Here is a 14,333-nt window from a genome sequence, read left to right on the forward strand (position 1 = left end):
ATGTTGCGAGAGCCCCTCCAATAGTTCACCAGGACCGAATCGGGAACTGACTAATATCTACATATTTTAAACTTCAAGGTTGGATAACGTTACAAATATTTGGGATAAATATATTAAATAACTAAACTTAAAAAGAAAAACTAAAAAGTTTAATAAATAGTTTCTTGTAACTATAAAGAGAAATTTACAATATATTTTCGAAAGTTATTAATCGTCATCATCATCAGTCTGTCTTCATCCTGTGCTGGATATATATGACTCTTCAATGGCACCCCACAAAGCTAGAGTTTAGGCTTTTCTTGTTCTTCTGCCTAAAGTTACCGGCCATTTTGCTTAGGTCGTCACACGACCTAAATCGTGACAGATCTCACAATAGAATACTTTTATTAATTAAAATTAAGTTAATATTATGTTAATTCTTAGAAAAGAGAGTACAATTTGGTCTCTTTTTCTGGCAAAGTAAACCTTTTTCCGCTTGCCTTGGTAGTGTAGCAGAGTAGACAGAGAAAGCCTAGTGTTAAAACACTCCGATCCGGAACTCAACGCCGCACTTTTTTTAGCTTGAAGACATGAAAATATTAAATATTTTATTTCCTTGATTGGGAATCTAACCCACAACCTCTCGCGCTTAGAGTCACGCGCTTGTGCCCCTGCGCCACTATTGGCATCAAAAATAAATAAACATATCCGTTCCCTACTTTCCGCCGAATTCTGCAGGCATTGTGTGCTGAGTGGCGAAACACAACGCCGAGCTTTGCCTTGACACCAGAGCGAAGAAATGAAAATAAATGAAAATAAATTTAAATAAATATTTCATTTTCTTCGAGTGGGGATCGAACCCACAGCCAGTCGATTTTATAGTCACACTTTGGTGGCTCATATATTATTCAAATATATATTATTTTACTTATATTTTAATTTTTTTTTAACATAAATAATTTTTACACCGATACAATTATTTTTAATTTTGCCGGCATGATTATTGATGATAAAATTTTGATTTTCTTTTTCATTTGCCATTAATATTAAAATTATCAAATTAGAATACTGTTAACTTTTATGAATTTAAAAAGAAAACATTAATAATTACGTAATATTAAGTGAAGCCATGTTATCTTATGTCACTAGATACACCCATATTATATAAATAACTATTAAATATGTTAAATAAAAAAATATGAAATATAGCGCTGCTATTGTCCATCCATCTGAAAAAATTAAGCAATTATACGTACTTAAAAATAATGAATTATTTATTTCAAAGAGGCATGGGTGTAGGAATAGGGAAGGAGGGAATTCTAGCCACCTCAGAAATTTTACTAACAAAAATTTAAAAAATCAACATTTACACGAACATATTTATTTAACAAATTTATTCGTTTATCATTTTTTCTTTTCCTATTCACTAAACATGGCATCAATTATCGATTAAAACATCGATTTTTTAATTTAAAAAAACTATGAATAACTAAACAGCACTATTTTATTTACTTGAGTTTGACGTTTGATTATCTGAGCTTCTATGTTTTGAATTTGAAGGTTATAAATACAAATATGAGATGTACTAAAACTTAAATTTGTATAAAGTGTTTATACGTAAAAGTAAATTAAATTTGAACAATGGCAGGCATTTTATTGAGTTCTACAGAAAAAGTATATATTTTGCATGGTGTTCAGGTAAACAAGAATGTTTTTTAATTTAAATCACGTCTTACCTGTTATTTATTGTTTAAAATAAATAAATATTTATCTGCTTTCTTAGGACGATTATCGATCAGATGGGAGGTCAAATATTGACTATAGGCCAATGGAACTGGAGACTGATGTTGTCAGTCATGCCAGTGGTTCGGCAAGGCTTCGCCTGGCAAACACAGATATTCTCGTGGGCGTGAAAACAGAAATAGATGCACCTAAACCTGACAAGCCAAACTTAGGGAAAATCGAATTTTTCGTGGACTGGTATTTTTTCCTATATTACTTTTCCACATTTTTGGCATTCTTGTTATAAATTATGCTTACTGTGTATTCAAGTTTCGGGACCTTTAAATGGTGTTTTTAAAAAGAAATTACATTAGTTCGCTTAATATTTTAATTGTAATGAAGACTACAAGCCATAGAATTGGATGCCGAACTTTATAATCTTTTTCTTTGCTTTTGATTTTACATTTTTTAACAACTTTCAGTTCAGCAAATGCCACACCTGAATTTGAAGGCCGAGGAGGAGAACAGCTTGCGAATAGTATATCAAACATGATGCAACGAGCCTACCAATCATCAGATGCATTTAATTTACAACAGTTGTGCATTTTTGAAGGGAAACAGTGCTGGAAGCTTTATGTAGATATTTTGGTAAGCAATAACCTAAATATGAGACCATTGGACATGGTGTGTAGTTGGACATAATGCAACATTAAATGTAATGGTTGTGGAATTCATTCCCACTTGGAAGGTCTGTCAAAACAAGATATGACAATAATTTTGATTCTTATCATTATTGTGTTAATTATGAATTGCACACCTACATTTTGTATGAACACTCACAAAAAAAGATCAAAGTTCAGCTTAGACCTTATGGGCTGTATATAATACAGGCGTCCCTCGTATAACACGGTACTTGTACAACACGGTTGCGATATTACACGGTCCAAGAATTGAGACTAATATAACACGGTTTCGATATTACATGATACAAGAAATGATATTAGTATAACACGATTTTGAAAAATATGCATTTTAAATTTGAACTTTTTTTTCGTTCTTATTGAAGAATTGAGCTGTTTCTACTTGTTTTACACTATGTAATTATTATTATTAATCTTTGAATATATTTTATTGTTGTATTTTTTTATTTTTGTATTTCATCATAAAATTGAATTGAATTTATTTTTCTTAATAAAAACTTCAAAGTAACTTCCTTTTTCATTTATGTAGTATATTCGGAACGAAATTTCAGCTATCATAAAATTTTACACCTTAAGATTTGGTTTCGATATAACACGGTACGCATTGCCTTTATTTGTAGGATTTCAAAGTTTCGTATTAGACTGGGATCCGGCCGTTGAATCCTGCATATACGAGTTTTCTTAATTAAACCTATATTAATGAATAATACATGATTAGTAGAACAGATTACACCTGGGTTGCCTGGAAGAATCCTGCCGCAATCACCTTTAATTACATTTTTTCGTAACTCGTTTTTGGAGAAAATTGCACCAATACGTTTTTTATATGAATCGCACATCATTTGAAAGATAATCCCATAAGGAATTGGAAAATTAAGGGTTGCCAGCTCTCAGTCTGCCGCAAGTCTAGGGTTGCCTGGTTTAAACATGTCACTAAATGTTAATAATTTGCACTCATGTGTTTTTTTAATGAATTATATATCAAATTAAAGCTTATTTTTTTCTGAACACTATAAAACAGGGTTGCCTGGAAAATTCCTGCCGCAAACAGGGGTTGCCAGCGTTTGAAATATTTTATTCCGGTTCCGTTTGACTATGAGAATAGACGATGAAATGCGCAGTCTGCCTTATGTTTTAAAGTAAAATATTATATAATAGAAGGTCAATCTTAAAATCAATGTTTATTCTAATTGTTCAACTGTTAAATGATGATTTTAATCATATTAAGTACACGCAGAAAACTATTTAAAGATGAAATCATTCTTATTTTTCAAGTAAAATAATAATCCATAATATTGAGTCTTCGCAAAATTTATTTTATAAATAATAATATTTAGTTAAATAAAAGGGTTATTTAAAACAACTAAATTATCTAATTAAGTAAATGTTTACAAATATCGATCTACTATAAGGTATTAATTATAACATGTTTCCTTAATATAATGAGAGGTGACAATTATCGTGGAGATTTTTTTTATTAATTAAGAAAATGTGGAAAATTACATTTCAATAAACAATCTCTCTCTCTCTCTTCGCCCTCTGCTTGTTTGATTTGACAACGCCGTCCGTATCCGTAGAAAAAACTATGGCGCCCATCTTTTTGGTACGAATATTTACGTTTTTGCAAAGTAAATGAAAACTATTCAACTAATAAAAACTATTAAAAAATATAGATAAAAAATGTCGCTAGCAAGAACTTCTCCGTCTATGCTGATAGTTTTTAAGGTATTTAGGTCTGAAAGAATTGTTCTTATAATTATAATAAAGCGTAATCACTCACTAACGTCCCTAACTTAGTATAATCAAAACTGAGGCAACTCCCACGGCCACAATTGTCTACATTTTATTAAACTATATAATATTAAATATTAAAGTATACTTACGTTTTGCATTAGAAAATAATTAAAAAATACTTCTTTATATTTTTGTTTTAAAACAATGAACTTTTTGTAATACTGTAAATGATAACTGTGCATTGTGTCACTATTTAAAAAAATGTCACTGTATTTAAAATTCATTTTTTGGCGAAACAATAACATAATTTTACACTTTTGGAGAGATTCCTTGTTAAATTCTATCACATTTTCACTCCTGCCGCACAAAAAACACATCTTCATTTTTGTCAAGTAAAAACGTCTTTACTCCAAAACGATAGGTAAGTAACTAAGTAATATGCTCAAAAACAACTCATTTGGCCATCTGCACTTTCATTGCATTTAGAAACAATACATCTTCGAAAATAATTTTATTGCATTTGGTTTGCTTTGTATCGCGCCGCAAAATGTTTATCTATAGTAAAAAATAGCCAACTAATTGATATTTGCCGACTCTTCGTCATAAACCGTAAATAGCGTTTATTAGTCGGCATTACTGTCGGATTTTCTTCGAATTTATTTTGCTAACTTAGTTTTGTTTATTATAATTCTATTATATATATTTCTTTCCTATGCAAATTATTAAAAATTGCGTGAGAAAAAAAAAATTGCGGCAAGCCTTGTCAAATCAAACAAGTAGAGGACGAAGAGAGAGAGAGAGTTCATTGAAATGTATTTTTCAATATAATTAATAAAAAAAATATCCACAATAATGGTCACCCTTCATTATATTAAGGGAACATGATGTATATGTATATATATTAATAGTTTATAGTAGATCAATATTTGTAAACATTTATTTAACTAGATAATTTAATTGTTTCAAAATGGTAATTTAAATTAATAAATAAATATTAGTATTTAGAAAATAGATTTTGCAAAGACTCAATATTATAGATTCATTATTTTACTTTAAAAATAAGGATGATTTCTTCTGCCCCATGATCTTTAAATAGTTTTCTGCGTGTACTTAATATGATTAAAATCATCATTTAACAGGTGAACAATTAGAATAAACATTGATTTTAAGATTGACCTTCTATTATATAATATTTTACTTTAAAACATGAGGCAGGCCGCGCATTTCATCGTCTATTCTCATAGTCAAACGGAACCGGAATAAAATATTTCAAACGCTGGCAACCCCTGTTTGCGGCAGGAATTTTCCAGGCAACCCTGTTTTATAGTGTTCAGAAAAAAATAAGCTTTAATTTGATATATAATTCATTAAAAAAACACATGAGTGCAAATTATTAACATTTAGTGACATGTTTAAACCAGGCAACCCTAGACTTGCGGCAGACTGAGAGCTGGCAACCCTTAATTTTCCAATTCCTTATGGGATTATCTTTCAAATGATGTGCGATTCATATAAAAAACGTATTGGTGCAATTTTCTCCAAAAACGAGTTACGAAAAAATGTAATTAAAGGTGATTGCGGCAGGATTCTTCTAGGCAACCCAGGTGTAATCTGTTCTACTAATCATGTTTTATTCATTAATATAGGTTTAATTAAGAAAACTGGTATATGCAGGATTCAACGGCCGGATCCCAGGGTATATAACACGGTTTCGATATAACACATGACAAGGTCTCGATACTACACGGTGTACAGTATGGTATACCTGGTTTCGTATAATACGGTTTCGATAGAGCACGGTACGAATTAACCATGTTATACGAGGGATGCCTGTACCTTAATGAAGAAATGATGAAAATTTAATTTGTTATTTTCACACACCACTTATTAAAGAAAAATTATGTTAGTAGACAATATATTTAAATCATTACTTTTATGAGTGGTCTGCAAATCATAAAGTTTTTAACATATCAGTAAGCAGATAGAGTTGGATGATTTGAATTATGGTCTAAACATTTGAAGCAGTGTACTTCATTCAATTCTTCTAAATAACATATTTAACAGATTTTAGAATGTGGAGGCAATCTATGTGATGCAGTTTCACTGGCAGTGAAGGCCGCACTGTTTAACACAAGGATACCATTTGTTAAAGCCGCTCTCATGGACGGAGAGAATGTGGATCTGCAGCTATCTGACGATCCATATGATAGTAAACTGTTAGAAGTTGGATGTGCTCCACTTTTGGTAAGCAAAAATGACTTACTGAGACCTTTATTGTATGTTATTATTAATTGGAATATAATTTTTTTAAACAAACTAATATATCAGCTGTCTATATTGAATTTGCTCTTAAGTCTAGTGTAGTAAATAAATAATTATTGATATGATTCGAAATACTTATATCCATAAAAAAAAAATACAAGTAAAAAAGTTGCCAAAGCTATTTCTATTTTAGGTAACACTGTGCAAAATAGGTGACAAATGTGTAGTGGATCCCTCAGCAGAGGAAGAAAGCTGTAGTGTAATATCCCTTATAGTAGGCATTACAGGCAATCCTGCGTGCTATAGCAATGAAGAATTGGCTAATGTAAAATATAGGTGTAGTACTATTGGCATGAATGGTCCGGGAAGTGTTGCTCCAGAGACCTTGAAAACAGCCATTAATCAAGGAATGTAAGTAAAGTTAAAAGTATGAAAAACTTTTTTTTTTAATATTATTCACACAGGATAATATTTAGATATGTACAACATTTTTTTTCACTTTATATTGAGTTTCGGATTGGTGGACCTCCACGTCGCACTTTATCATACTAACAGAACAAGGAAAGGAGACAAACATTTAGAACTTTCCAAAATTTATCATTTTTAGAGTAGCAAATAATAATTAATTGACATACTAAAAGGGGACAAAAATGAAAAAAATAAGTTTTAGATCCTTAACTGATTAAATTCAATCATATTTTATTTGACAAATGTGATAGCTGATTCACAATGATATAGAGTCTAATGATTTTAGCATTTTCAATTTTGTTATTGAGAACTTGCATTTCTTGTTGAATTCTGAGAATGTCGAATACATCGAGCGAGGTATCGCCACGTAGCAGATTCGACAAGCGGACCCGGTGTATCAATTGTTCTTTCTTAATACCTAGAAACCGGCAGAGACATCATTTGGAAAAAGCAACAACAACCTCACTTTTATCAAATCTCTAATAACTTAGCAGTTCCCAGATTGCCAAAATTTAGTTAATATTAAATCATACCATTTTCATCTATTAACATTCTGAGCCCAAAAATGTATGAAATCGTTTCAGTTTCCTTTATATAATTCATCCCCCAAAAAGGGCATTGAATCCACAACCGTCGAGTTTACGGTTAGACTGTGCCTCTGCGCAACAACGCCTCTGACATAATTTATTTCAGGAATACCAAAATTATATTTCTTTTTTGTTTTGAAAAATTTTATTTTTTTACAGTTAAATGTACAAAATAACATTCAAAATGTAAATAATATGGTTATATTATTCTTTTTTTTGTCAGCGTCGCGGCTAAGTGCCTAGATGAAGCCTTAGGTAAAACACTTCTTCGAGAGAGAAAAGAATGTGATACCTTCAAGAAAAACTCATATGGATTTCTTCAATAAATTTTTAAATTTCTTAAGCAGCTGATTGTTTCACTTCTTTCTTAAATCATATGGCTTAGAAAGTTATCACAGTATTCGTAAATTTATAAATCTACAACTTTTTGAAGATAAGAGCACCTCTATATATATGGGGGATATTGACTTTAGTTCTATACCGATTTTTTATGTTAAGATTTATTTGGTGGGCACCAGACTATTCTGGGGTGGGCATGGGCATAGACTAAATATGGCTATGGTGCAATGGTTATGGGTACGATACTCAATCTGGTAATTAATTTTATTTCCACACTGGTAAGACATTTAAGCATCGTTAAATTCCGCCACAACAAGGTTGCCTCCAGTTCAATCAAACAATAAAATATATGGAAATAGCAAATGCAAGTTTGGCACTCCATTCTATCTACCCTACTATAAGGAAACTACCAAGCTATATTAATATAAAAATGCAAAAAGCAAATGTAATTTACTTTATGGGTATGTTATTTTAAAAATGAAATAAAACAATTATAATAATGGAATTTTAACTTTATTGTAGAATTCCAGCTAACACAATAATGACATCACAATCCAAATATCACATTAAAATAATCTTCCTTCACTATATAATATGGAAATTTTCATTGAAATTATAAAGCCAATTAACATGGAATGTTTTAATTTTATTTATTAAAAACATGGAATCAAAGTATATATATATAGGAAATAATCCTATTGATAACATATTGGTGATTACCGCCACCATAAAAACTAAATAGTACCAACATACAAAGGTACATTATAATATTAAGAATACAAAAGGCAAGTTAGGCCATAAACCAATTTATTATTTAATTTGATATTACTCTTATTACATATTCTAGACCACCAAATACATTGAAATAGTATTTTTTAAGCAAAATGGAAAAATAAAGGAGTACAAATTATAAATATAGCACAAAACCATATGCTTAAGTAAAATATCAAGAAAAATATATCTATAGCACATCAAACGGCTACCATAGTAAGTCAAAAAAACTAATGTCTAAATAAGCAATAATCATAATATATGTGAAATATAGATTAAAATTTATTTCTTAGGGTTGACAGGCGTAAGAAGGTCGAGTACCGCGGCAATATTTCCATTTTTGCTCTCTAACAACTGTGTGAGCCAACCACCATCGTTTGTGAAACCCATTGCTATCATTTGATTGATTGCTGCGTCAATATGTGGCACTGAAAAAAAAAATTCCATATTTAAAAGGAATAAACGTCATTTCTATATGCTATGATATTATCTCCGAAACTAAGGATAATTTTTAGCTGCTAACGGTGTAACTCGTATAAAGCAAGAAAGGCAGAGAAAACCTAATGTTAAGACACTCTGTTCCGTACTCACCGTCAAATTTTCAAGCATTTTTATTAGAGAGTGGCGGAACTCAATGTCTCGCTTTGCCTTGTATAATGGTATATCCATTGCAAGGAAATGAAAATATTAATTTACTGTAGCAGTGTTAATTATCTTGAATTTAAATAAACAATGAAGTTTGGTATCTAATTTAATTAAAAAAAGGAATCATCAAAATTCATCTTCAAATCCAATTTGAACACACAACTACTAAATGCAGTTTGAAGTTTAAAATAATTTGTATTTTAATATTATAATATCTTTTTAAGGTATATTGAATATAAATAATAGCCTTGTACATAAATAACAGTATTACTCATTTTAATATTTTAACACTACAAAATGATTAATCATGTGATAAGCTAATGATAACCTAGTTAGGTATTTGTTATTGTAAGTGACTCATGTATGTAAAATATATTTAAATTAATTCTCTATCTATATATATATAAATCCTACTTAATATTATATGCTGCTCACATACAAAGAATAAAATAAACAATATAAATATTTATTATTTCTTTTTAGTATTTGTTGTTATAGCAGTAACGGTATATATAAATTATTATATTTACTTGGGTGGGGTTGCTTTGCCTGTTGTTCTTTCGCAGCGGGTGCAGACGGAGTGGATGTCGGGGCACCGTTTGCTTGAGGGTTTCCAGCTTGTGGTTGCTTGGGTTGAGCTGGTTCCGCTTCTTTGGGATTCAACACTAAATGTTAACAAATGTGTCAATGTATGATAGCTTGTGGACACAAAAGCTGTGATAGTAACATGTATTTTTTGCTTTCATGCTGAATCTCACTGTAGGGTAGACGGAAGGATCGCCCAGATTTGTAAACATTGCGCGTTGAGTGACAGAACTTAACATCGCACTTTGTACAGTATTCAAAACAAGGAAATAAAAATAATTTGTTCTCCGTCTCTCTGTAATACATATAATAATGTAAAAATGAGGCCTGTATGATAATAAAGTTGAATCTAGTTCACTTTCTACAGATAATTTACTACTCCCATGTAAAATGACCTTGTTACTTTATATTTTATTATTATTATATATATATTATTTTTCGTTACAATCTTATAAATTTAACCACAAGTGTTCCACATACAAATTAACATAAATATTGAAATATAAACGATGATTAAGCCATTCTGTCACAATGATATAAAAGATGGTGAAAATTATAATTTAGTTTACCTGCAGTTGACACATTAAGTGGAGGATAGATATTTTGTCCTTCGGCGATATTTACACGCTCTTGAAATTCCTTTGGTAGATTAAAACCAATAGGGGCTGGGGCTTGAGAAGAATCGGGTTTGGCAGAATTTTCAGGAAAATCTGCGAATTTTTGTTTGTGTAAATTATTTCATACTGAAATATATAGAATATCTAAATAAATAAATAAGCCGCGGACTGTAAACGTGACTTGGGGTTGGGGCTTCTATTTCCACAGGTGGGGAATGAGCTTTCATTCCTCCCTCTGGTAATAAAACAAAGTGTGGCTTATAGTGCTTCTTGGAAACTGTCCAAGCGCTTTAACTACTAAGCCATATGTTCTCATCAAACTCAGTCAAACAGCTACTTAATACAGCTTATTAATGTTGTCAGTATACAATGTAACACTTTAAATTAATTGTTGTAATACCTTTATCTTTATTAATAACTGTCCAACCGTCAGCCTTGTCCTTCTCCACCTCAGGGGTAGCTTCCCTCCTAGATTCCTCTGAAGATGATGACGCCTCAGATTTAGCATCACCGTCATTTTGTTTAGGTGTCTCTTGACTCATTTCCACATCATTATCATCATTAACAGGTTCTTGTGAAGCAGTAGGATTTACTGGATTTTGTAGATTACCACCATTTGCATTAATGTAAGCGCGGATTAAGGCCTGAACATCCTGCCTACCACCACTTATACCAAATGGACATTCAACAGATGGCCCTTGACTTGTAGTTGGTTTTTCTGCATTGGCCTCTTGATTTTTAGGTTCTTGAGGTTTATTAGTTTCAATATTAACATCGCCCGCTAAGTTAGCGAATTCATTCATATAGTTAGCAAAAGTTTCCAGCCAACTTGTTCGTGATCGTCGGTGGTCACCGTCTCCACCGTGGCGGTGGCTTCGACCATGGCTGTGGCCGTGGCCGTGGCGTTTCCTTTCATTACTACGTTCACGACGTTGCCTCTTACAATCTTCTTCGACTGTGCTTGCAACGGAATGTAGGAAGCGACGGGAACGCCTTAAGGCAGCTTTGATGGTAGTACGCTGCAAGTGAATAAATTTTATAATGTAGTCTATTCTTTTTACTATGTGTAATATTTATTATTTCTTTTTTTAGTATTACACAGGATAAGCAGAGGAAACCTAGTATTAAGACGCCTTTCTGCAGGCACTGTCCAATTTTTGAAACATTGCGTCTTGCATGTCGGAATTCTACGCCGACTTTATCTTCATATCAGAGTGAGAAAATGATTGTAATTCATTCTCTTGAGTGGGAATTGAACCCACAACCGTCACGTTTATTGGGCTAACAGCTAGCATATAGATCATCGAATATATAAAATAACAAAAATAAAATATTTTTTTGAAACACATAATAAAAAAATATTCATTTTGATATAAAATCTGAGCACGGTCGTAGTGCAGGGGCACAAAGTGTGACTGCTATCTACCCAATTATTTTTAATTAACAGTACTATCTAATTGAATAAATCATATAAGGAAATAACTCTTTGCCATGACAATGCACAAGCATGATATTGCTTTTTTTCTCCTGTGAACATTTTGTTTAATATAGCAATAAATAAATAAATTATTATACTTATAAAACATTTCCGCGCTATTCTACATTTATTCTTCATGCACTTCTTTGTGTTGTATTTTTTTTACATTTTGTTTTATCTTACATAATTTTACATGAGATCTTTGATAGTAATTCTTTTTTCCCCTACTACAAACAGGCAAGTTGAAAGTTCGGCAGACAGTTTATATATTTGTAGAAAATATGAAAGTCACAAACACTTTAAACACAGATACACAAGTTAGAAGACCATTAATTGTAGAATAATGGGTGTTGGCAAAAACACATTTTTCATGTCTTTATTACTTTATATTAACTTACCGCAATATTAGGAGTCGGTAGTCGCACCATACAATGTTCAGAGTGTAAACCTGCTGATTCACATTTTGTACACAAATCGTAGTCGTCACATGTTGTACACTTGTAACGGAATCCAACGACTGGGGACTCGCATCCATCACAAACTACACCACAATGGGGCTGTGTGGAACATGCTGAAAGAAATATTAAATAAATCAGCTTTACGCTGCATCCCACAGACAGCAGGGTAGGGTGCTCCTTGGACATATCCAAGGAGCATGATGCAATATTTTACTTATTATTGAAATTTTAACATTTAAGAAGCAAACAATTAAAGAAATTATGAATAATTTTGGACAGAAAAATAAAATTAACTTTGTAGAGTTGTTTATAAGAGACTAGGTAAATAAGTAATATAATAAAAATCTTTCATCACCCTATTACACCTTAGAATTTAGAACTTCATATTTTTATTGTAATAGATTTTTACTAAATACTAGACATTGGTGATTATTGAAAAGATACTCTTATTCAGCTTTTTCACAAAGATCTGCTTTTATTATTTTTTATAAGGTACTTAAATATAGGTTTATAACTACACATAATTAACTCTAGGTATTGAATTTCTAAAAGAGTCCAGGATATTTGAATTGTGTTTTTCTGCACAATTAACTGAATACCTTAATATATGTTATCTCTCAAAATTTTTGACTTATATTCCACAATACCTCTCCTTGTTGTTCACTAATATTACAGTGGAACAATGCTCTGCTATGTGCAAGGTAATGCATAAAACTGAAAAAAAAACTTACCTCCATTGCCAGCTACAGCAGTTACAATAATGTCACAGTCATCATCCTGTGGCTTTGTATCCTTGCAGTAAACATAGAGCTTTATTAATTTCTGTTGCTGCATAGCCACTAATGCAATCATGACTTCATTATCAGATGATATTGTAACATCATCATCTTCCTCATCTAAAGAATAAATACAAATTATTATATTAAAAATAATATAACTTATCCCACAATAGTAATTACCACAGCAAAAAATGAGTTTCTTTCACTATTTATAATACAGTAGTATAATATTTTAGATATTTTACACAGTACCTTTCCATGAAACCACATAACGTCTGGTTTTCAAGCCAGGGAAAACATCTTGTAACTTAGCATTTATGTAGTGGAAGCTAGTTACAACACTCTTTTCAATGCCAAATCTTCTTACTTCAGGTTTATCATCTTCATTCCAGTATGTAAACACTTTAAATGGCACTTGATCCTCCATTTCTATAAAAAATACGCTAAATTAAAAAATGCCCATTATATACATACATGGAAGCCATTTTGTTGAGATATGCATTTAAATTTAGTATGAAAGCCGAAACAATGCGCGTAACGTTAACATTAAAGATTACTATTTAATTAACTTATAATTGGAAATATATTCCTAAATTCTATTAAATATAAAGGTTTACATTATGTGTGAACAAAAATAAATAGTCAAATCTATTTACCTGATGTTTTACAAAGTTTTATTTAACAAACAAAGCAACACTAGCACCGACAGTGACTATTTCAACTTGAATGTTGTTATTGCGCAGCGGTCTACTATTTATACAAGTAGCAAAATGAATCATCACTCACCGAAGCTTGGAGAAAGAAAACAAAATATATAATATTATGGTGCAATTCAAAGTGATTCTGTCAGCTGTTTGAAATGAAAATGACAATGTCATTCTACACATCATGTCTTCCACAGATTAAAATGGACAATATATAAATATATAAAGAAACAAAAGATTACTTATTTAAATAAATAAAAAAAATCCAAATCTCCACACAAATTTATTTGTAAAGTAAGCAAAATACGAAATATAGAATCCATTAGACCAGTAGATGATGTTTAACTTGGCTGAATATACTTATTTAAATCATGGCTACGAATATTGTCGATTAAATCACCGTCTGTACAATCAGGCCGATTCAACACGATTGTTTGACACGATGTTCACATCGAAGTTAAAGCATCGATGTTTGATAAAAATCCAAAGAAAAATATCATTTTTT

General features: G+C 31.2%; 2 protein-coding genes across 5 annotated transcripts; one reads left to right on the forward strand and one right to left on the reverse strand.

The window, feature by feature from the left end:
* Positions 1–1,485: 1,485 nt before the first annotated feature.
* On the forward strand, positions 1,486–7,799 carry Rrp42 (exosome complex component Rrp42). Its single transcript, XM_085190746.1, has 6 exons — positions 1,486–1,677; positions 1,763–1,959; positions 2,184–2,349; positions 6,201–6,380; positions 6,592–6,809; positions 7,677–7,799. Exons 1-6 carry the CDS (start codon positions 1,621–1,623, stop codon positions 7,777–7,779), a joined length of 921 nt encoding a protein of 306 aa, XP_085046872.1. The 5' UTR covers positions 1,486–1,620; the 3' UTR covers positions 7,780–7,799.
* A 489-nt stretch (positions 7,800–8,288) lies between these two features.
* On the reverse strand, positions 8,289–14,056 carry LOC146535845 (sequestosome-1-like). Of its 4 annotated transcripts, none has more exons than XM_085190739.1 (8): positions 13,911–14,056; positions 13,377–13,553; positions 13,077–13,241; positions 12,286–12,458; positions 10,811–11,429; positions 10,363–10,503; positions 9,739–9,858; positions 8,289–8,991 (listed from the first exon to the last, which is right to left on the reverse strand). In XM_085190739.1, the coding sequence occupies exons 2-8, from the start codon at positions 13,549–13,551 to the stop codon at positions 8,846–8,848; spliced, it is 1,539 nt and encodes a 512-aa protein (XP_085046865.1). In that variant the 5' UTR covers positions 13,552–13,553; positions 13,911–14,056; the 3' UTR covers positions 8,289–8,845. The 4 variants fall into 4 exon arrangements, with proteins under 4 accessions (XP_085046865.1, XP_085046863.1, XP_085046864.1 ...); XM_085190737.1 differs by having other exon boundaries at positions 9,739–9,873; XM_085190738.1 differs by having other exon boundaries at positions 13,781–13,991.
* Between the last annotated feature and the right edge of the window lie 277 nt (positions 14,057–14,333).

Source organism: Heliconius melpomene, chromosome 10 (assembly GCF_056956725.1).
Source record: "Heliconius melpomene rosina isolate 202511_hmr_F chromosome 10, ASM5695672v1, whole genome shotgun sequence".
Lineage (NCBI taxonomy): Eukaryota > Metazoa > Arthropoda > Insecta > Lepidoptera > Nymphalidae > Heliconius > Heliconius melpomene.

Bases quoted from the DNA above. Each gene is read 5' to 3' on its own strand.
- Rrp42 (XM_085190746.1), top strand. From the start codon at position 1,621: ATGGCAGGCATTTTATTGAGTTCTACAGAAAAAGTATATATTTTGCAT. The intron at 1,678-1,762 runs GTAAACAAGAAT...CTGCTTTCTTAG, and splicing joins ATATTTTGCATGGTGTTCAG to GACGATTATCGATCAGATGG. The intron at 1,960-2,183 runs GTATTTTTTCCT...AACAACTTTCAG, and splicing joins ATCGAATTTTTCGTGGACTG to TTCAGCAAATGCCACACCTG.
- LOC146535845 (XM_085190737.1), bottom strand. From the start codon at position 13,551: ATGGAGGATCAAGTGCCATTTAAAGTGTTTACATACTGGAATGAAGAT. The intron at 13,242-13,376 runs GTACTGTGTAAA...TTTATTCTTTAG, and splicing joins TTATGTGGTTTCATGGAAAG to ATGAGGAAGATGATGATGTT. The intron at 9,874-10,362 runs GTAAACTAAATT...GTTAACATTTAG, and splicing joins ACTTAATGTGTCAACTGCAG to TGTTGAATCCCAAAGAAGCG.